This window comes from Xenopus tropicalis, chromosome 9, assembly GCF_000004195.4.
Source record: "Xenopus tropicalis strain Nigerian chromosome 9, UCB_Xtro_10.0, whole genome shotgun sequence".
Classification (NCBI taxonomy): domain Eukaryota; kingdom Metazoa; phylum Chordata; class Amphibia; order Anura; family Pipidae; genus Xenopus; species Xenopus tropicalis.
The window spans coordinates 792,986-813,475 of NC_030685.2; the positions used below are offsets into that span (position 1 = coordinate 792,986).

Below are 20,490 nucleotides of genomic sequence, written 5' to 3' on the forward strand. Positions count from 1 at the left end.
GCAGGTATGTTGATTTTTGCCCTTTGTTCACTGCACTTGGTACATGTGCCCTATAGACTTTATTGGAGCAGCCACAAAGGAGACTTGGACCTCATGGGCTGAAAGCAGATAATGCCCATATCACTGGGGTCCTGTACAGGTGAGTGGAGTTGCCCAATCCTTACTCACCTCTCACCCTGGGCTTTGTGCTACGATTCATACAATGGCTGGACTTGCCAAGGATGCCTCGAGTAATAAGTAGATAAGAGGATTGTAGCAACAAGACTCAGAAACCAGAGCCCAGATGGTCAGGCCAAGGCCAGGCTAATAGAAGGCTGGATTACGAGTGGTTAAGGCCAAACACAAAAGTAACAACACACAATGATACAATCCATCAGACTCAGAGAACTGATATTAATATTAATAGTAGATTAAGAAAGAGAATCTGCAAGTTATATCCCACTAATAGGTCCTGAATATATATGTAATCAACAAAACATTCAGTGAGATAAACAACCATTTATTGGCTCAAAATTAAACAAAGGAATGAAATGAAGCATCCAATTAAACAATTAAAGATGAAGCACCCAATGGTGTGAAACGCGTTAGGAGTGTGGGTACCATGAGGCACTGGGATGCACCTATCCATTGTTTGGTATAGTATGTTTGATTTTCTTGTTTGTTTAATTTTGAGCCAATAAATGGTTGTTTATCTCACTGAATGCTTTGTGATTGATTATAAACTGATACCAACTACAAGTCTGTAGGTCTGTGGAGTTGTATTTCTGGGAGTTGGAGATGACAGTAGGGGGAGCTGTAGAACCCCCCCATAGGCAGTCTCTTGCTCCTGTGAGCCCCACAGATTTCATGGTTTCAGCTGCCAGCAAGGAAGGAATGTGTATCCCACTGACAGCCCTGCCAACCCAACCCCATGGCGCTGATCAGGATCATGGTGCCCATCACTGAGGGGATCATAGACATTTCTAGCTCAATATTAGGATCAACCCCTGATCAATTGTATAGATTCAAGGCCACAGTGAGCAGCAACAGCTTTTTATTGTAAGTGAAAATGGGATCTATGTATAGTGGGCACAGGGTCCGATATGCCCAGACGTATGTTTATCTGATTTAATAAAATAATGTGCCAGTCCTGGAACCACCTGCCAGGACTTTGCTCTCATCTCATCACCCCCAATGGCAAAATATGGCATTTACCTGCTGCCTTGTCCTTCCCTGCCGTGCCCCTCCTTCCTCTCATGTCTCTCCTCCATCTCCACACTCTCCCTCTCCTTCTCCTCATTGTTCTGCTCATAGTGATGAGATGTCTCAGTGCCAGTATCGCTCTGTGTCTCATTCAATCCTGATGATTCTGTAGAAACAACTTACAATAAAGTAAAGTGTTTTTACAATAATATTATTTTTCAAGTACAGCTCTGAACTCACACACTGCCCCAGCCTGAGGTTCCTCTCTCTATAAAATATAAACTTGCTCTCAGCAAATAATAAAATCGATACCGTTCTGTTATAATTAAATGGCTACAGAGAGACTAAACTGCCTGCCATGGAAATACTCATGTGGGGCTAAAGGCAGGGGGCAGGGAGTCAGTTTGGGCTGGGATGTACCACTCTGTAGGTCAGTGGGTGCCAGTGGGTTATTAGGGGGTACTCACCCCTCACATATAATGGTTCTGTGCCTCTCTATCGCCTCCCCCAGGCTGCGATGTGCCACTCTGTAGGTCAGTGGGTGCCAGTGGGTTATTAGGGGGTACTCACCCCTCACATTTAATGGTGCTGTGCCCCTCTATCCCCTCCCCCCAGGCTGGGATGTACCACTCTGTAGGTCAGTGGGTGCCAGTGGATTATTAGGGGGTACTCACCCCTCACATATAATGGTGCTGTGCCCCTCTATCCCCTCCCCCCAGGCTGGGATGTACCACTCTGTAGGTCAGTGGGTGCCAGTGGGTTATTAGGGGGTACTCTTTGTAGATTGTAAGCTCTTTTGGGCAGGGCCCTCTTAACCTCTTGTATCAGTTAGTGATTGCTTTATATGTTACTCTGTATGTCCAATGTATGTAACCCACTTATTGTACAGCGCTGCAGAATATGTTGGCGCTTTATAAATAAATGTTAATGTAATGTACTCACCCCTCACATATAATGGTACTGTGCCTCTCTATCCCCTCCCCCAGGCGGGGATGTGCCACTCTGTAGGTCAGTGGGTTATTAGGGGGTACTCACCCCTCACATATAATGGTGCTGTGCCTCTCTATCCCCCCCCCAGGCTGGGATGTGCCACTCTGTAGGTCAGTGGGTTATTAGGGGGTACTCACCCCTCACATATAATGGTGCTGTGCCTCTCTACCCCCCCCCCAGGCTGGGATGTGCCACTCTGTAGGTCAGTGGGTGCCAGTGGGTTATTAGGAGGTACTCACCCCTCACATATAATGGTGCTGTGCCTCTCTATCCCCCCCCAGGCTGGGATGTGCCACTCTGTAGGTCAGTGGGTGCCAGTGGGTTATTAGGAGGTACTCACCCCTCACATATAATGGTGCTGTGCCTCTCTATCCCCTCCCCCAGGCTGGGATGTGCCACTCTGTAGGTCAGTGGGTGCCAGTGGGTTATTAGGGGGTACTCACCCCTCACATATAATGGTGCTGTGCCTCTCTATCCCCTCCCCCAGGCTGGGATGTACCACTCTGTAGGTCAGTGGGTGCCAGTGGGTTATTAGGGGGTACTCACCCCTCACATATAATGGTGCTGTGCGCCTCTCTATCCCCTCCCCCAGGCTGGGATGTACCACTCTGTAGGTCAGTGGGTGCCAGTGGGTTATTAGGGGGTACTCACCCCTCACATATAATGGTGCTGTGCACCTCTCTATCCCCTCCCCCAGGCTGGGATGTACCACTCTGTAGGTCAGTGGGTGCCAGTGGGTTATTAGGGGGTACTCACCCCTCACATATAATGGTGCTGTGCCTCTCTATCCCCCCCAGGCTGTGATGTGCCACTCTGTAGGTCAGTGGGTGCCAGTGGGTTATTAGGGGGTACTCACCCCTCACATATAATGGTGCTGAGCCTCTCTATCCCCTCCCCCAGGCTGGGATGTGCCACTCTGTAGGTCAGTGGGTGCCAGTGGGTTATTAGGGGGTACTCACCCCTCACATATAATGGTGCTGTGCGCCTCTCTATCCCCTCCCCCAGGCTGGGATGTACCACTCTGTAGGTCAGTGGGTGCCAGTGGGTTATTAGGGGGTACTCACCCCTCACATATAATGGTGCTGTGTGCCTCTCTATCCCCTCCCCCAGGCTGGGATGTACCACTCTGTAGGTCAGTGGGTGCCAGTGGGTTATTAGGGGGTACTCACCCCTCACATATAATGGTGCTGTGCCCCTCTATCCCCCCCAGGCTGGGATGTACCACTCTGTAGGTCAGTGGGTGCCAGTGGGTTATTAGGGGGTACTCACCCCTCACATATAATGGTGCTGTGCCTCTCTATCCCCCCCCCAGGCTGGGATGTACCACTCTGTAGGTCAGTGGGTGCCAGTGGGTTATTAGGGGGTACTCACCCCTCACATATAATGGTGCTGTGCCTCTCTATCCCCCCCCCAGGCTGGGATGTGCCACTCTGTAGGTCAGTGGGTGCCAGTGGGTTATTAGGGGGTACTCACCCCTCACATATAATGGTGCTGTGCCTCTCTATCCCCTCCCCAGGCTGGGATGTGCCACTCTGTAGGTCAGTGGGTGCCAGTGGGTTATTAGGGGGTACTCACCCCTCACATATAATGGTGCTGTGCCTCTCTATCCCCCCCCCAGGCTGGGATGTACCACTCTGTAGGTCAGTGGGTGCCAGTGGGTTATTAGGGGGTACTCACCCCTCACATATAATGGTGCTGTGCCTCTCTATCCCCTCCCCAGGCTGGGATGTACCACTCTGTAGGTCAGTGGGTGCCAGTGGGTTATTAGGGGGTACTCACCCCTCACATATAATGGCGCTGTGCCTCTCTATCCCCCCCCCCAGGCTGGGATGTGCCACTCTGTAGGTCAGTGGGTGCCAGTGGGTTATTAGGGGGTACTCACCCCTCACATATAATGGTGCTGTGCCTCTCTATCCCCTCCCCAGGCTGGGATGTACCACTCTGTAGGTCAGTGGGTGCCAGTGGGTTATTAGGGGGTACTCACCCCTCACATATAATGGTGCTGTGCCTCTCTATCCCCCCCCCAGGCTGGGATGTGCCACTCTGTAGGTCAGTGGGTGCCAGTGGGTTATTAGGGGGTACTCACCCCTCACATATAATGGTGCTGTGCGCCTCTCTATCGCCTCCCCCAGGCTGGGATGTGCCACTCTGCAGATAAATGCTGCCCCATGTTCCTCATTGTTTGGAGAGAAAGCCAAAGTTGCCGTACAGGTGAGAGTCCGATCCGCTTGGTACTGGGACACAGAGTCGGGTTGGTACCTATGATATTGTGTAGCTGCCTCCAGTTCCTCACTGCCCTTTTTCTGTTTATACCAGGTGACAGTCAGTGCATCAGGGAAGTAGTTGGAGATGTTACATGTCAGTTGGGTTTCTTCACCCGCAATCAGATCCGGTACCAGTATCTCTCCCACCTCTGGGCACCATGGGAAATCTGCAGAGGAAAGAGAATTTTTATGAGTTCTGATTGGTACAGGAACCCTCACCAATGAAAGTCAGTGAATAAATAAACTGCCCAGTGATTGGATGGGAGAATAATGAAATGTGAATGAGCACAGGGATATTTCCCATTGGGGATTCCTACAGATTCACACTCTGGGCCAAATTCCCATGTTTCTTTATTATTAATCATTTTTTTTAACTTTATCCCCGTCGCACAGTCCCTGGCAAATAATATGTTACAGATATTTACATTTGGGGGTGAGAGGTGGGGGTGCAAATCAACATACCCGACCGAACCAAATCTGAATCCTTACAATCATGTGACTTTTTGTCACAAAATCACAAAAGTTGAAAAAATATTTCACTTTAACTCTTCCTTAGACTAATTTGGTTCGGAATTTGGCCGAATCTTTCACAAAGGATTTGGGGTTCGGCTGAATCCATAACAGTGGATTTGGTGCATCCCTAGAAGGGCAGTTACCTTTACAAATACAAGTTTTATTGCCACAGATCAGTAGCTGGGATTCTCATTGGAGGATTCTTTTGCATGTTAATTAGCCCTAGAGAGCTGGGAAAGTTTTATTGGGCAATATTGCTTTAAGAATCCAACCCTGTTGTTGCTGGACTACAGCTCCCAGCATGCCTCACCCTTCATTATATTCCGGGTGGGACATTGTAGGGGCCAATCCAAATCTGAATTTCAATAGTACCAATCACAGCTAATGCTGCTGGGCCAATGGGGTGCTAGTTGGTGAGCATGCCCAGTTCAGTCTGCTTGAAGGTTGCAGACAGGGCACAGCTGTTATTAGGGGACTTGGGGCCTGGGGGTTCTGGTTCTGTTTGCCCTTACAGTACGGGTCGGTTACCTGGGGAGGGTAGGGGTTCAGGCTACACAACATGAAACACATAGAGCAAAGGTTATTATTTACATACCATTTGGTGCAAAAGTTCAGGAGGGGGGTATTGGGGTACAGATTGTTTCATCCCAATTCCCTTTGTCAGTAGCACAATGTGAGGCTTTAGGTTCTTATTTTGTAGCTTCACCAACCTCTCACTCATATCTACCTATCTGATTCCACTTACATCTTCTGTGCCTCACCTTAAACACCCCCCAATTGATGGGCTTTTGAGGAAGACTTCTTACTCTCTCCTGTATTCAGCCCTTCTGCCCCCCCATCTGCCCCCCATACCCCCTGCATCCCAACATGTAGCCTCACCCAACAGCTTCTCTCCATGCCCAGCTGGTCCCCCCTCCTCAGCCTCTCCATCTCCTGCTCTGCTCCCTCTCTCCTGCTTCTCTGTGTGACCTTTCTGCTTCTTCTCCAATCCCTTCTCCTCCCATCTCTATGTGTATCACCATCTGTACAGCTCTGCATTCTTTTTCTGTTGGGCCCTTCTCTTTGGCCTACTGGTGCCTTATCCCAATGCTTTGTATTAAGGTTACTGTTCATTGTCTTCTGCTCCCAGACAGGGACCCCAGAATGTCTATTTGAAACTGCTCATCATTGTGATCTTCTGTGGGTTTGTGGGTTACTTCTGTGGGTTTGTGGGTTCCTCCTGTGGGTTTGTGGGTTCCTTCTGTGGGTTTGTGGGTTATTTCTGTGGGTTATTTCTGTGGGTTTGTGGGTTTTTTCTGTGGTTTTGTGGGTTCCTCCTGTGGGTTTGTGGGTTCCTTCTGTGGGTTTGTGGGTTATTTCTGTGGGTTTGTGGGTTCCTCCTGTGGGTTTGTGGGTTATTTCTGTGGTTTTGTGGGTTCCTCCTGTGGGTTTGTGGGTTCCTTCTGTGGGTTTGTGGGTTATTTCTGTGGGTTTGTGGGTTCCTCCTGTGGGTTTGTGGGTTATTTCTGTGGGTTTGTGGGTTCCTCCTGTGGGGTTTGTGGGTTTCTCCTGTGGGTTTGTGGGTTCCTTCTGTGTGTTTGTGGGTTCATTCTGTGGGTTATTTCTGTAGGTTTGTGGGTTCCTCCTGTGGGTTTCTGGGTAACCAGCACACCCTATATTTTACAAGCTGCAGTTTTGCACAAATGAGTTGGCAGCTGCTTCATTCTAGGTAGAAATGGGCAAAATGGCAGAAAATCCTCTCCTACAGCTTAATTCTGACACCCGTATCGGGAATGGAACCCCAATGCCCCTCGTCCCACTAAAGCTCCCACTCTCCGTCCCTCTTTCCTTTCCCTGCCCATCTGGCTCAGCCTATAAGTGCCGACTGCAGTCACAACTATAAACTGATTGGAGCATTGTATTTCCATAGGGAAATGATTATTTATACTTGGCCCTTATGTTGTGTTATGTCCTTACAGATTGGGGCCCCACAGCTTCATGGTATTATCAGATATATATTATACATACTTGGCCCTTACCTTGGGTTAAGCCTTTACAGATTGGGCCCCCCAGAGCTTCATGGTATTATCCCATAGATATTATATATACTTGGCCCTTACCTTGGGTTAATTCTTTACAGATTGGGACCCCCAGAGCTTCATGGTATTATCCCATAGATATTATATATACTTGGCCCTTACCTTGGGTTAAGCCTTTACAGATTGGGCCCCCCAGAGCTTCATGGTATTATCCCATAGATATTATATATACTTGGCCCTTACCTTGGGTTAAGCCTTTACAGATTGGGACCCCCAGAGCTTCATGCTGTACAGAGACCCTCAGAGTGTGCAGAGAGTCCAGCTGGTCCCTCAGGCAGTGACAGGCGCTTGTGGCCCTATAGGTCCCATCGGCATTTGCACTAATGTTGCACTCACATGGGAGACTTGTAACTTTCCCTTTATTTCCCAGCACAACTTCCCAGGAAATTCCAATGTCTCTAGGGAAAAACTCCTCCACCTCCAAGGAGAGACCCCAATCTCCAGCGATTCTGAACTCATTCACCTTGGGACAAGCTGGAGGCAAAGGGAGGAGAAACACAAAAGAGATTGATGAGTAAATCCTGCCCAATATATTCTCTATATATTCTCTATATTCCTCAGGGAATGCAAGTTCAGCACTGGGCTGGGGCACAGGACCCCCCTATAATCACATTAGCACCCACCTAGTGTCACATGTATTGGGCCTGAGCTCTTCTCTATCGCCCCCTCCAGGCTGGGATGTGCCACTCGGCAGATGAATTCTGCCCCATTGTCCCTGGTAAGTGATGGAGAGAAAACCAAACTCGCTGTAACGGTGAATTTTTTATCCTCTTGTTTGTGGGGACTGATTTCTGGGATCTTGTACATCTCACTGGGTGATAAAGGGGTTAACTCCTGCCCTTCCTTCTCCTTCTTGTACCAAGTGACAGTTAGATTAATGGGGAAAAACCCAGAGATGGGACACAGTAGGGCGGCCTCCTTGTTATGGTACAGAGTTGGGCGGGTTATTTCCCCCATCACCGGCACCGACAGGAGATCTGCATGAAAAGGAACATGTAGATATATTATATATATTTATATTCCCTATCTGATCCCCCATGTTCCTCTATGAGGGGGCGGCCATATTGGTTCCGCAGGAGCCCGTTAGCATTAGAAGCTGTAACTGACAGGCTGAGAGGTGACAGTCAGGTTTAGGAACTTCTAGTAACAATTACTTACAAAAGATTTTAATGTACATTAATATTTTCAAAAGTAGTTTTTTCATGTCGGTATCACTTTAAATCTACCCGTGTATGGCTTTACCCTCTGTAACACCTTGGGGTACAGCTGCCCAATCTGTTATACGCCCCCCTTATAGCCATATCCCCCCACGCAGTATCACTTACATTTCTGATATTCCTCATTATCACTGTTCCATTCCTTACAAACCGCCTGTTTCAGCCGCGCATGTTGTACGGTGGCCCGGAGGGAGAAGGGCTCATTCCCACTCACTTTATCTCTCAGGTGCTCACAGGTGCTGGTAACATTGAAGCTGCCATCTTGGTTGGCACTCATGAGAGGAGAAGCCCCGAGAGGTTGGTACTTAGCGCTTCCCGCCGGCTGTGCCACCTCCCATGAAATGGTGATTTCTTTAGGGGAGAAATTGTCTGCTTCTAAGCTAAATACCCCATAGTCTGAGCGCACGATTTCTCTCACCTTCGGTTGGTCTGTAACACAAGCAGCAGATGGAGCCGCAACCGGATCAGATTCAGCCATAATAATGTTCTGTCAGTATATCTATGTAACATCTACATCTAAATAAATCCTTATACTGATACACTGGGGGGGACAATGGCCGGAGGGTAACAGACTGGGGGGAGACAGGGGCCGGCGGGTAACAGACTGGGGGGGACAAGGGCCGGCGGATAACATACTGGGGGAGACAGGGGCCGGCGGGTAACACACTGGGGGGGACAGGGGCCGGCGGGTAATACACTGGGGGGAGACAGGGGCCGGCGGGTAACACACTGGGGGAGACAGGGGCCGGCGGGTAACACACTGGGGGGGACAGGGGCCGGCGGGTAATACACTGGGGGAGACAGGGGCCGGCGGGTAACACACTGGGGGGGACAGGGGCCGGCGGGTAACACACTGGGGGAGACAGGGGCCGGCGGGTAACACACTGGGGGGGACAGGGGCCGGCGGGTAATACACTGGGGGAGACAGGGGCCGGTGGGTAACACACTGGGGGAGACAGGGGCCGGCGGGTAACACGGAGAGGAGAGGAGACACAATATACACATTACACACAATGGCACATAATGTACTTACACTTTCTCTGCTGGATAATATAATATGTAACAATAAATACGACTCCAGCTATAAGTAGGGTGAGAATAGCAGCAACGCGCACGGCCCCCCGGTGCCTCACACTCACATCTGTAGGGGGGCAGAGACAGATATATATATATTACAGGGACACAGGGGCAGATACAGAATATTACCATTATGAATATAATTCAGAAGTATTTGTATAGTGCGGATATATTCTGTATAACTGTACAACATACAGAGGGCACACACTGCTGCAGATACAGGAGATATAGCGGTTCCTGCTCATTAGAGCTTACAATCTATAGGAGAATAGAGAAAGCGCAGCCCTCCCTGAATGTCCATCTTATTCCTTTTTGTTTAACTGATCTCTTTATATATAAATCTATGTACATCGCTCTCTATTACACACCAGTTTGTATCCATGCTAAAGGCTGTAGAAGAACCCCAAGATGTCTCACCGGGGATTTGCACCAGCAGTGTTTGCACCAGGGGTTCCGGCAGGGTCTTGTGTTGCACCTCACAGCTCAGTTCTGTTCCTCTGGTCTCAGCTTCTGGGAGGAACAGGAATTTGGACTCCACAGCAGAACCATTAACTCTCCGAACTGTAGCACTTTCCACCCGCGTTCCATTCACAAACCAATTCACTGTGATGGATTCTGGGTAAAACCCCCACACTCGGCATGTCAGGATCTGCTGCATGTTCAGTTTAAATGGTTCATACAAGATGGCGGCTGAGGGAAGAGCTGGAACAAAGACACAGAATTACGTTAATTTAGAATCACAGAATGTGGGGCGGGAGCGCGAAATGAACGCTTAAGGGGGTTATGTAATAAAGGGTGCTAAGTTTGCCTATAGTAACCCATAGCAACCAATTGTTATGCCCCATGGAAAGGCAGAAGTTAGACCATGGGGGGGTTTTAGATTCAGAAAAAGGTGTTCCTGCCTGTGATAGCCCCGCCCAGCACTACCTGTGGGAGGAGTTACAGCAGGCTGCCAGGTACAGTGAGGGTGCATGTCAGCCATATTTCTAACAAGCAGGGGGCACTGTTGCTGTAGAAACTAAAGAGCTATTTGGGTTATGCCCATTTATTATACTGTCTCTTCTGGAACAACTAGAGTTTTACCCATTATAGAACCATCGTTACCTCCATAGAGCAGCTGGAAATCCTCCTGTAATGGGGCAGAGAGAGACTCATGTTGGACCCGGATAGAGAAGTTCTGGTTCCTGTTCCCCTCGGTGGGTACAATGGTCACTGTGCTGGTCACTCGGTATGTACCATCTGCATTTCTCTGGGGGGGGAGCTCAGTCCCACCAGCCAGTATCTCCCCCTCCCTGAGCCATTTAATGTCAATGTCCACGGGGTAGAACCCAGTAATGGCGCCACTCAGGGCGCTCTCCTTATCCTTAATAACAATATTATTAGTGAGAGTGATCCTGGGGGGCGCTGTGTCGGGGAGAAACAAATCTCAGGTTCAGAAACAAATAGTGCGAAGTTTTATTTATTTATTGTATCTCTAGTTACAGTGAGTACAATCTGGATTTACTATAAAGTGTAATAACTAGAAATACAGCAAAGATAAATATAAAATTTAAGGTTTTTATTGGTTCAGAAAATGTCAGTTCTTACCCTGAATATCAAGTCGGACTTCCTTGTACCTCCTGTCCGGGCTGTAAAGCACCGAGCATCTGTACAGCCCCCCATCCGATATCTCAACGTTAGCGATAGAGAGGGAAGCGACTCCGGCCCTGATGGTGTCTCTGTTTAGGGACAGTCTGGGGTTAGAGCTCCCCACTGTACTTATGACATTAAAGATCTCCTTATCCTGAAAGTACCAGAATATCGCCAGGTGTCGGGGGTCCACAGGTGGGGTCTCTACTCGGAATGTGCAGGGAATCAGGGTATCAGCTCCTAATGTTGCTCGGTGGGTGGGAGGAGCCGTCAGCTCTAGAGCCGCCCCTGGAATCAAGGAAGCATAGAGATATGGGAGGAGCCTTCTCTAGGGATGAGAGCTAAACAGTGATTGGTTGGGAGGTTTTGAGAATGGGAAAGTCTAACTCTTCATTTATGTTCTGGGGCAGGTTTGTGTGGGATTATTGCACTAAATACAGGGTGCTTTCCAAAGAGCTGTAACTATAGGAATGGGCACCCCCAAAAAACTCATTTGTGGTTTATATAGTCATTTTGGATGTTCCAAGTAAAGGGTTTTGGGGGCAATTCCTGGTTTATAAATATGTCCATACATTCAATGATATGATGGGGATATTTGGCTCATTTTAACCTTTCTGGCCAATCAGTGTTGCATTGAGTTATTTCAGATGACAGATGACTACTGTCCAATCACATCACAGCTGGGCAGAACATTGGGCAGAAGACAATGATCTACTGAGTCTCCCATGGGAAGATGGAGCATTGGGGGAGCAGAACCACATCTCCCACCAACCTCTGCTCATATCCACTCATGATACTAAAGCCTGACCAGTCCTGTTTTATTGTGTACATTCCCATTTAGTTACAGCTTTGCAATGTTATTTAGCTTTATATTCAAGGGATACAATTATCTGAAAAGGGAATTTATTCCAGAAACAATTTGTATTTGCACAGATGCAGCCATTGGGAAATATATTCCAAAAAATGCACATTTATGGGGCCAATGGAAAGTGCATGAGTCTGTGCCAGTCATTGTGTCAGGGCCCATTGGGCAGAGACTCCTGCCCGGCTACAGAGGGGGTTACCACGTGCCCCCGGGGAACTGATGCCCACTGCTGGCACTCTATCCGGGGCAGTTGATGCCAAAAGCACAGATGATGAAGAAGAACATTTTGATTAGGAAGTGGTTCAGTTGATGCAGTGCATAGAAACAGTAAGTCCTGAACTGCTACAAAACCTAAAAGGAAACCCAAAAGGACGATGTGCTGAAAGCAGTTCAGGAGATACAAATGGACAACTGGCCAAAGCCAAAGAAACAAGAACCTGAACAGAATGTGACCCTAAAAGGTTCTCAGACTGAAAGGCTTAAATGACTCCATACTGCGCACCTGATACTGTGTCAGGCTTTAATTCCACCTCAAGAGATGAGGCTCAGGCAGAGGCCATTACATACAGCCTATAACAAATGTTGCAACTCGATGCAGATACTGTTAAAAGTCTGCCTGTCGCTGCTTCTCTTCCACCTCAGGGGAAACGTATGTGTAAAATCTTTATATACAGCAGCCTTTTAATGCAGATTTCTGACCCACGGGAAACAGGAGCTTTATCCCTGAGCCTCCGTCCTCACCGGCACCAAACGGGAAGTCGAGTTTAATTTTTAATCTGCAGCCAAAGGTTATAGATACGTGTGGGGTACAGAGTTGCCCTGTAAAATGGGTGGCTCTAGATATTCCCTTCTAGGTATCTCCTTCCAGATATTCCTTTCTAGGTATCTCCTTCCAGATATTCCCTTCTAGATATCTCCTTCTAGATATTCCCTTCTAGGTATCTCCTTCTAGATATTCCCTTCTAGGTATCTCCTTCCAGATATTCCCTTCTAGGTATCTCCTTCTAGGTATCTCCTTCTAGATATTCCCTTCTAGGTATCTCCTTCTAGGTATTCCCTTCTAGGTATCTCCTTCTAGATATTCCCTTCTAAGTATCTCCTTCTAGATATTCCCTTCTAGGTATCTCCTTCTAGATATTCCCTTCTAGGTATCTCCTTCCAGATATTCCCTTCTAGGTATCTCCTTCTAGGTATCTCCTTCTAGATATTCCCTTCTAGGTATCTCCTTCTAGGTATTCCCTTCTAGGTATCTCCTTCTAGATATTCCCTTCTAAGTATATCCTTCTAGATATTCCCTTCTAGGTATCTCCTTCTAGATATTCCCTTCTAGGTATCTCCTTCCAGATATTCCCTTCTAGGTATCTCCTTCCAGATATTCCCTTCTAGGTATCTCCTTCCAGATATTCCCTTCTAGGTATCTCCTTCTAGATATTCCCTTCTAGGTATCTCCTTCTAGATATTCCCTTCTAGGTATCTCCTTCTAGATATTCCCTTCTAGGTATCTCCTTCTAGATATTCCCTTCTAGGTATCTCCTTCTAGATATTCCCTTCTAGGTATCTCCTTCTAGATATTCCCTTCTAGGTATCTCCTTCTAGATATTCCCTTCTAGGTATCTCCTTCTAGATATTCCCTTCTAGGTATCTCCTTCTAGATATTCCCTTCTAGGTATCTCCTTCCAGATATTCCTTTCTAGGTATCTCCTTCCAGATATTCCCTTCTAGATATCTCCTTCTAGATATTCCCTTCTAGGTATCTCCTTCTAGATATTCCCTTCTAGGTATCTCCTTCCAGATATTCCCTTCTAGGTATCTCCTTCTAGGTATCTCCTTCTAGATATTCCCTTCTAGGTATCTCCTTCTAGGTATTCCCTTCTAGGTATCTCCTTCTAGATATTCCCTTCTAAGTATCTCCTTCTAGATATTCCCTTCTAGGTATCTCCTTCTAGATATTCCCTTCTAGGTATCTCCTTCTAGATATTCCCTTCTAGGTATCTCCTTCCAGATATTCCCTTCTAGGTATCTCCTTCTAGGTATCTCCTTCTAGATATTCCCTTCTAGGTATCTCCTTCTAGGTATTCCCTTCTAGGTATCTCCTTCTAGATATTCCCTTCTAAGTATATCCTTCTAGATATTCCCTTCTAGGTATCTCCTTCTAGATATTCCCTTCTAGGTATCTCCTTCCAGATATTCCCTTCTAGGTATCTCCTTCCAGATATTCCCTTCTAGGTATCTCCTTCCAGATATTCCCTTCTAGGTATCTCCTTCTAGATATTCCCTTCTAGGTATCTCCTTCTAGATATTCCCTTCTAGGTATCTCCTTCTAGATATTCCCTTCTAGGTATCTCCTTCTAGATATTCCCTTCTAGGTATCTCCTTCTAGATATTCCCTTCTAGGTATCTCCTTCTAGATATTCCCTTCTAGGTATCTCCTTCTAGATATTCCCTTCTAGGTATCTCCTTCTAGATATTCCCTTCTAGGTATCTCCTTCTAGATATTCCCTTCTAGGTATCTCCTTCCAGATATTCCCTTCTAGGTATCTCCTTCAAGATCTCTCCTTCTATAGGAAATACTGCACCAGTCTCCTCTGCAGTAACACTCTCCTCACTTTTCCCCACCCCTTTCTTTTTCTGTCACCTCCTTCTAATAGATTGTAAGCTCTCTGAGACAGGGACCTCATCCAAACCATGAATTGAAACAGTAAGCACTTAAAGGACATGTTACATTGTTTCAGGGGTCAGTCTCCCCCAGCGAGTCAGGTCTGTCAGGCTGCTGCCTTGTGTTACACTGTTTCAGGGGTCAGTCTCCCCCAGTGAGTCAGGTCTGTCAGGCTGCTGCCTTGTGTTACACTGTTTCAGGGGTCGGTCTCCCCCAGCAAGTCAGGTCTGTCAGGCTGCTGCCTTGTGTTACACTGTTTCAGGGGTCAGTCTCCCCCAGCGAGTCAGGTCTGTCAGGCTGCTGCCTTGTGTTACACTGTTTCAGGGGTCAGTCTCCCCCAGCGAGTCAGGTCTGTCAGGCTGCTGCCTTGTGTTACAGTGTTTCAGGGGTCAGTCTCCCCCAGCGAGTCAGGTCTGTCAGGCTGCTGCCTTGTGTTACATTGTTTCAGGGGTCAGTCTCCCCCAGCGAGTCAGGTCTGTCAGGCTGCTGCCTTGTGTTACAGTGTTTCAGGGGTCAGTCTCCCCCAGCGAGTCAGGTCTGTCAGGCTGCTGCCTTGTGTTACACTGTTTCAGGGGTCAGTCTCCCCCAGCGAGTCAGGTCTGTCAGGCTGCTGCCTTGTGTTACAGTGTTTCAGGGGTCAGTCTCCCCCAGCGAGTCAGGTCTGTCAGGCTGCTGCCTTGTGTTACAGTGTTTCAGGGGTCGGTCTCCCCCAGTGAGTCAGGTCTGTCAGGCTGCTGCCTTGTGTTACACTGTTTCAGGGGTCGGTCTCCCCCAGCGAGTCAGGTCTGTCAGGCTGCTGCCTTGTGTTACAGTGTTTCAGGAGTCGGTCTCCCCCAGCGAGTCAGGTCTGTCAGGCTGCTGCCTTGTGTTACACTGTTTCAGGGGTCAGTCTCCTCCAGTGAGACAGGTCTGTCAGGCTGCTGCCTTGTGTTACAGTGTTTTCAGGAGTCGGTCTCCCCCAGCGAGTCAGGTCTGTCAGGCTGCTGCCTTGTGTTACACTGTTTCAGGGGTCAGTCTCCCCCAGTGAGTCAGGTCTGTCAGGCTGCTGCCTTGTGTTACAGTGTTTCAGGGGTCAGTCTCCCCCAGCGAGTCAGGTCTGTCAGGCTGCTGCCTTGTGTTTTCAGGGGTCAGTCTCCCCCAGTGAGTCAGGTCTGTCAGGCTGCTGCCTTGTGTTACAGTGTTTCAGGAGTCAGTCTCCCCCAGCGAGTCAGGTCTGTCAGGCTGCTGCCTTGTGTTACACTGTTTCAGGGGTCAGTCTCCCCCAGCCAGTCAGGTCTGTCAGGTTGCTGCCTTGTGTTACAGTGTTTCAGGGGTCAGTCTCCCCCAGCGAGTCAGGTCTGTCAGGCTGCTGCCTTGTGTTACAGTGTTTTAGGGGTCGGTCTCCCCCAGCGAGTCAGGTCTGTCAGGCTGCTGCCTTGTGTTACAGTGTTTCAGGGGTCGGTCTCCCCCAGCGAGTCAGGTCTGTCAGGCTGCTGCCCTGTGTTACACTGTTTCAGGGGTTGGTCTCCCCCAGCGAGTCAGGTCTGTCAGGCTGCTGCCCTGTGTTACACTGTTTCAGGGGTTGGTCTCCCCCAGCGAGTCAGGTCTGTCAGGCTGCTGCCTTGTGTTACAGTGTTTCAGGGGTCGGTCTCCCCCAGCGAGTCAGGTGTGTCAGGCTGCTGCCTTGTGTTACACTGTTTCAGGGGTCAGTCTCCCTCAGCGAGTCAGGTCTGTCAGGCTGCTGTCTTGTGTTACAGTGTTTCAGGGGTCAGTCTCCCCCAGCGAGTCAGGTCTGTCAGGCTGCTGCCTTGTGTTACACTGTTTCAGGGGTCAGTCTCCCCCAGCGAGTCAGGTCTGTCAGGCTGCTGCCTTGTGTTACACTGTTTCAAGGGTCAGTCTCCCCCAGCGAGTCAGGTCTGTCAGGCTGCTGCCTTGTGTTACAGTGTTTCAGGGGTCAGTCTCCCCCAGCGAGTCAGGTCTGTCAGGCTGCTGCCTTGTGTTACAGTGTTTCAGGGGTCAGTCTCCCCCAGCGAGTCAGGTCTGTCAGGCTGCTGCCTTGTGTTACACTGTTTCAGGGGTCAGTCTCCCCCAGTGAGTCAGGTCTGTCAGGCTGCTGCCTTGTGTTACACTGTTTCAGGGGTCAGTCTCCCCCAGCGAGTCAGGTCTGTCAGGCTGCTGCCCTGTGTTACAGTGTTTCAGGGGTCAGTCTCCCCCAGCGAGTTAGGTCTGTCAGGCTGCTGCCTTGTGTTACACTGTTTCAGGGGGTCAGTCTCCCCCAGCGAGTCAGGTCTGTCAGGTCTGTCAGGCTGCTGCCTTGTGTTACAGTGTTTCAGGGGTCAGTCTCCCCCAGCGAGTCAGGTCTGTCAGGCTGCTGCCTTGTGTTACAGTGTTTCAGGGGTCAGTCTCCCCCAGCGAGTCAGGTCTGTCAGGCTGCTGCCTTGAGTTACACTGTTTCAGGGGTCAGTCTCCCCCAGTGAGTCAGGTCAGTCAGGCTGCTGCCTTGTGTTACAGTGTTTCAGGGGTCAGTCTCCCCCAGCGAGTCAGGTCTGTCAGGCTGCTGCCCTGTGTTACACTGTTTCAGGGGTCAGTCTCCCCCAGCGAGTCAGGTCTGTCAGGCTGCTGCCTTGTGTTACACTGTTTCAGGGGGTCAGTCTCCCCCAGTGAGTCAGGTCTGTCAGGCTGCTGCCCTGTGTTACACTGTTTCAGGGGTCAGTCTCCCCCAGTGAGTCAGGTCTGTCAGGCTGCTGCCTTGTGTTACAGTGTTTCAGGGGTCAGTCTCCCCCAGTGAGTCAGGTCTGTCAGGCTGCTGCCCTGTGTTACACTGTTTCAGGGGTCAGTCTCCCCCAGCGAGTCAGGTCTGTCAGGCTGCTGCCTTGTGTTACACTGTTTCAGGGGGTCAGTCTCCCCCAGCGAGTCAGGTCTGTCAGGCTGCTGCCTTGTGTTACAGTGTTTCAGGGGTCAGTCTCCCCCAGCGAGTCAGGTCTGTCAGGCTGCTGCCTTGTGTTACACTGTTTCAGGGGTCAGTCTCCCCCAGTGAGTCAGGTCTGTCAGGCTGCTGCCTTGTGTTACACTGTTTCAGGGGGTCAGTCTCCCCCAGCGAGTCAGGTCTGTCAGGCTGCTGCCTTGTGTTACACTGTTTCAGGGGGTCAGTCTCCCCCAGCGAGTCAGGTCTGTCAGGCTGCTGCCTTGTGTTACAGTGTTTCAGGGGTCAGTCTCCCCCAGCGAGTCAGGTCTGTCAGGCTGCTGCCTTGTGTTACACTGTTTCAGGGGTCAGTCTCCCCCAGTGAGTCAGGTCTGTCAGGCTGCTGCCTTGTGTTACAGTGTTTCAGGGGTCAGTCTCCCCCAGTGAGTCAGGTCTGTCAGGCTGCTGCCTTGTGTTACACTGTTTCAGGGGTCAGTCTCCCCCAGCGAGTCAGGTCTGTCAGGCTGCTGCCTTGTGTTACAGTGTTTCAGGGGTCAGTCTCCCCCAGCGAGTCAGGTCTGTCAGGTTGCTGCCTTGTGTTACAGTGTTTCAGGGGTCGGTCTCCCCCAGCGAGTCAGGTCTGTCAGGCTGCTGCCTTGTGTTACAGTGTTTCAGGGGTCAGTCTCCCCCAGCGAGTCAGGTCTGTCAGGCTGCTGCCTTGTGTTACAGTGTTTCAGGGGTCGGTCTCCCCCAGCGAGTCAGGTCTGTCAGGCTGCTGCCTTGTGTTACAGTGTTTCAGGGGTCGGTCTCCCCCAGCGAGTCAGGTCTGTCAGGCTGCTGCCTTGTGTTACAGTGTTTCAGGAGTCAGTCTCCCCCAGTGAGTCAGGTCTGTCAGGCTGCTGCCTTGTGTTACACTGTTTCAGGGGTCGGTCTCCCCCAGCGAGTCAGGTCTGTCAGGCTGCTGCCTTGTGTTACAGTGTTTCAGGGGTCGGTCTCCCCCAGGGAGTCAGGTCTGTCAGGCTGCTGCCTTGTGTTACAGTGTTTCAGGGGTCGGTCTCCCCCAGCGAGTCAGGTCTGTCAGGCTGCTGCCTTGTGTTACAGTGTTTCAGGGGTCGGTCTCCCCCAGCGAGTCAGGTCTGTCAGGCTGCTGCCTTGTGTTACAGTGTTTCAGGGGTCGGTCTCCCCCAGCGAGTCAGGTCTGTCAGGCTGCTGCCTTGTGTTACAGTGTTTCAGGGGTCAGTCTCCCCCAGCGAGTCAGGTCTGTCAGGCTGCTGCCTTGTGTTACAGTGTTTCAGGGGTCGGTCTCCCCCAGCGAGTCAGGTCTGTCAGGCTGCTGCCTTGTGTTACAGTGTTTCAGGGGTCGGTCTCCCCCAGCGAGTCAGGTCTGTCAGGCTGCTGCCCTGTGTTACACTGTTTCAGGGGTCGGTCTCCCCCAGCGAGTCAGGTCTGTCAGGCTGCTGCCTTGTGTTACAGTGTTTCAGGGGTCGGTCTCCCCCAGCGAGTCAGGTCTGTCAGGCTGCTGCCTTGTGTTACATTGTTTCAGGGGTCAGTCTCCCCCAGTGAGTCAGGTCTGTCAGGCTGCTGCCTTGTGTTACAGTGTTTCAGGGGTCAGTCTCCCCCAGCGAGTCAGGTCTGTCAGGCTGCTGCCTTGTGTTACACTGTTTCAGGGGTCAGTCTCCCCCAGTGAGTCAGGTCTGTCAGGCTGCTGCCTTGTGTTACACTGTTTCAGGGGTCGGTCTCCCCCAGCAAGTCAGGTCTGTCAGGCTGCTGCCTTGTGTTACACTGTTTCAGGGGTCAGTCTCCCCCAGCGAGTCAGGTCTGTCAGGCTGCTGCCTTGTGTTACACTGTTTCAGGGGTCAGTCTCCCCCAGCGAGTCAGGTCTGTCAGGCTGCTGCCTTGTGTTACAGTGTTTCAGGGGTCAGTCTCCCCCAGCGAGTCAGGTCTGTCAGGCTGCTGCCTTGTGTTACATTGTTTCAGGGGTCAGTCTCCCCCAGCGAGTCAGGTCTGTCAGGCTGCTGCCTTGTGTTACAGTGTTTCAGGGGTCAGTCTCCCCCAGCGAGTCAGGTCTGTCAGGCTGCTGCCTTGTGTTACACTGTTTCAGGGGTCAGTCTCCCCCAGCGAGTCAGGTCTGTCAGGCTGCTGCCTTGTGTTACAGTGTTTCAGGGGTCAGTCTCCCCCAGCGAGTCAGGTCTGTCAGGCTGCTGCCTTGTGTTACAGTGTTTCAGGGGTCGGTCTCCCCCAGTGAGTCAGGTCTGTCAGGCTGCTGCCTTGTGTTACACTGTTTCAGGGGTCGGTCTCCCCCAGCGAGTCAGGTCTGTCAGGCTGCTGCCTTGTGTTACAGTGTTTCAGGAGTCGGTCTCCCCCAGCGAGTCAGGTCTGTCAGGCTGCTGCCTTGTGTTACACTGTTTCAGGGGTCAGTCTCCTCCAGTGAGACAGGTCTGTCAGGCTGCTGCCTTGTGTTACAGTGTTTCAGGAGTCGGTCTCCCCCAGCGAGTCAGGTCTGTCAGGCTGCTGCCTTGTGTTACACTGTTTCAGGGGTCAGTCTCCCCCAGTGAGTCAGGTCTGTCAGGCTGCTGCCTTGTGTTACAGTGTTTCAGGGGTCAGTCTCCCCCAGCGAGTCAGGTCTGTCAGGCTGCTGCCTTGTGTTTCAGGGGTCAGTCTCCCCCAGTGAGTCAGGTCTGTCAGGCTGCTGCCTTGTGTTACAGTGTTTCAGGAGTCAGTCTCCCCCAGCGAGTCAGGTCTGTCAGGCTGCTGCCTTGTGTTACACTGTTTCAGGGGTCAGTCTCCCCCAGCCAGTCAGGTCTGTCAGGTTGCTGCCTTGTGTTACAGTGTTTCAGGGGTCAGTCTCCCCCAGCGAGTCAGGTCTGTCAGGCTGCTGCCTTGTGTTACAGTGTTTTAGGGGTCGGTCTCCCCCAGCGAGTCAGGTCTGTCAGGCTGCTGCATTGTGTTACAGTGTTTCAGGGGTCGGTCTCCCCCAGCGAGTCAGGTCTGTCAGGCTGCTGCCCTGTGTTACACTGTTTCAGGGGTTGGTCTCCCCCAGCGAGTCAGGTCTGTCAGGCTGCTGCCCTGTGTTACACTGTTTCAGGGGTTGGTCTCCCCCAGCGAGTCAGGTCTGTCAGGCTGCTGCCTTGTGTTACA

The 20,490-nt window shown here is 50.5% G+C and overlaps 2 protein-coding genes across 3 annotated transcripts in view; both read right to left on the reverse strand.

Moving 5' to 3' along the window:
- The window catches only part of LOC101734116, a 293,365-nt gene that overhangs the window by 67,510 nt on the left and 205,365 nt on the right, over positions 1-20,490 (reverse strand). The window lies entirely within an intron of this gene.
- The window catches only part of LOC108645255 (tyrosine-protein phosphatase non-receptor type substrate 1), a 41,374-nt gene that overhangs the window by 1,450 nt on the left and 19,434 nt on the right, over positions 1-20,490 (reverse strand). Inside the window, exons 2-10 of one of the 2 annotated variants that reach the window (XM_031893359.1) lie at positions 10,909-11,238; positions 10,426-10,725; positions 9,739-10,023; positions 9,278-9,385; positions 8,353-8,673; positions 7,651-8,004; positions 7,049-7,501; positions 4,259-4,603; positions 1,195-1,339 (exon numbers count right to left, since the gene is read on the reverse strand). In XM_031893359.1, the coding sequence (XP_031749219.1) occupies positions 7,176-7,501; positions 7,651-8,004; positions 8,353-8,673; positions 9,278-9,385; positions 9,739-10,023; positions 10,426-10,725; positions 10,909-11,238 (2,024 nt within the window). In that variant the 3' untranslated portion in view covers positions 1,195-1,339; positions 4,259-4,603; positions 7,049-7,175. Of the gene's footprint in view, positions 1-1,194; positions 1,349-4,258; positions 4,604-7,048; positions 7,502-7,650; positions 8,005-8,352; positions 8,674-9,277; positions 9,386-9,738; positions 10,024-10,425; positions 10,726-10,908; positions 11,239-20,490 lie in introns of both variants that reach the window. The other variant, XM_031893358.1, reaches the window with a different exon arrangement.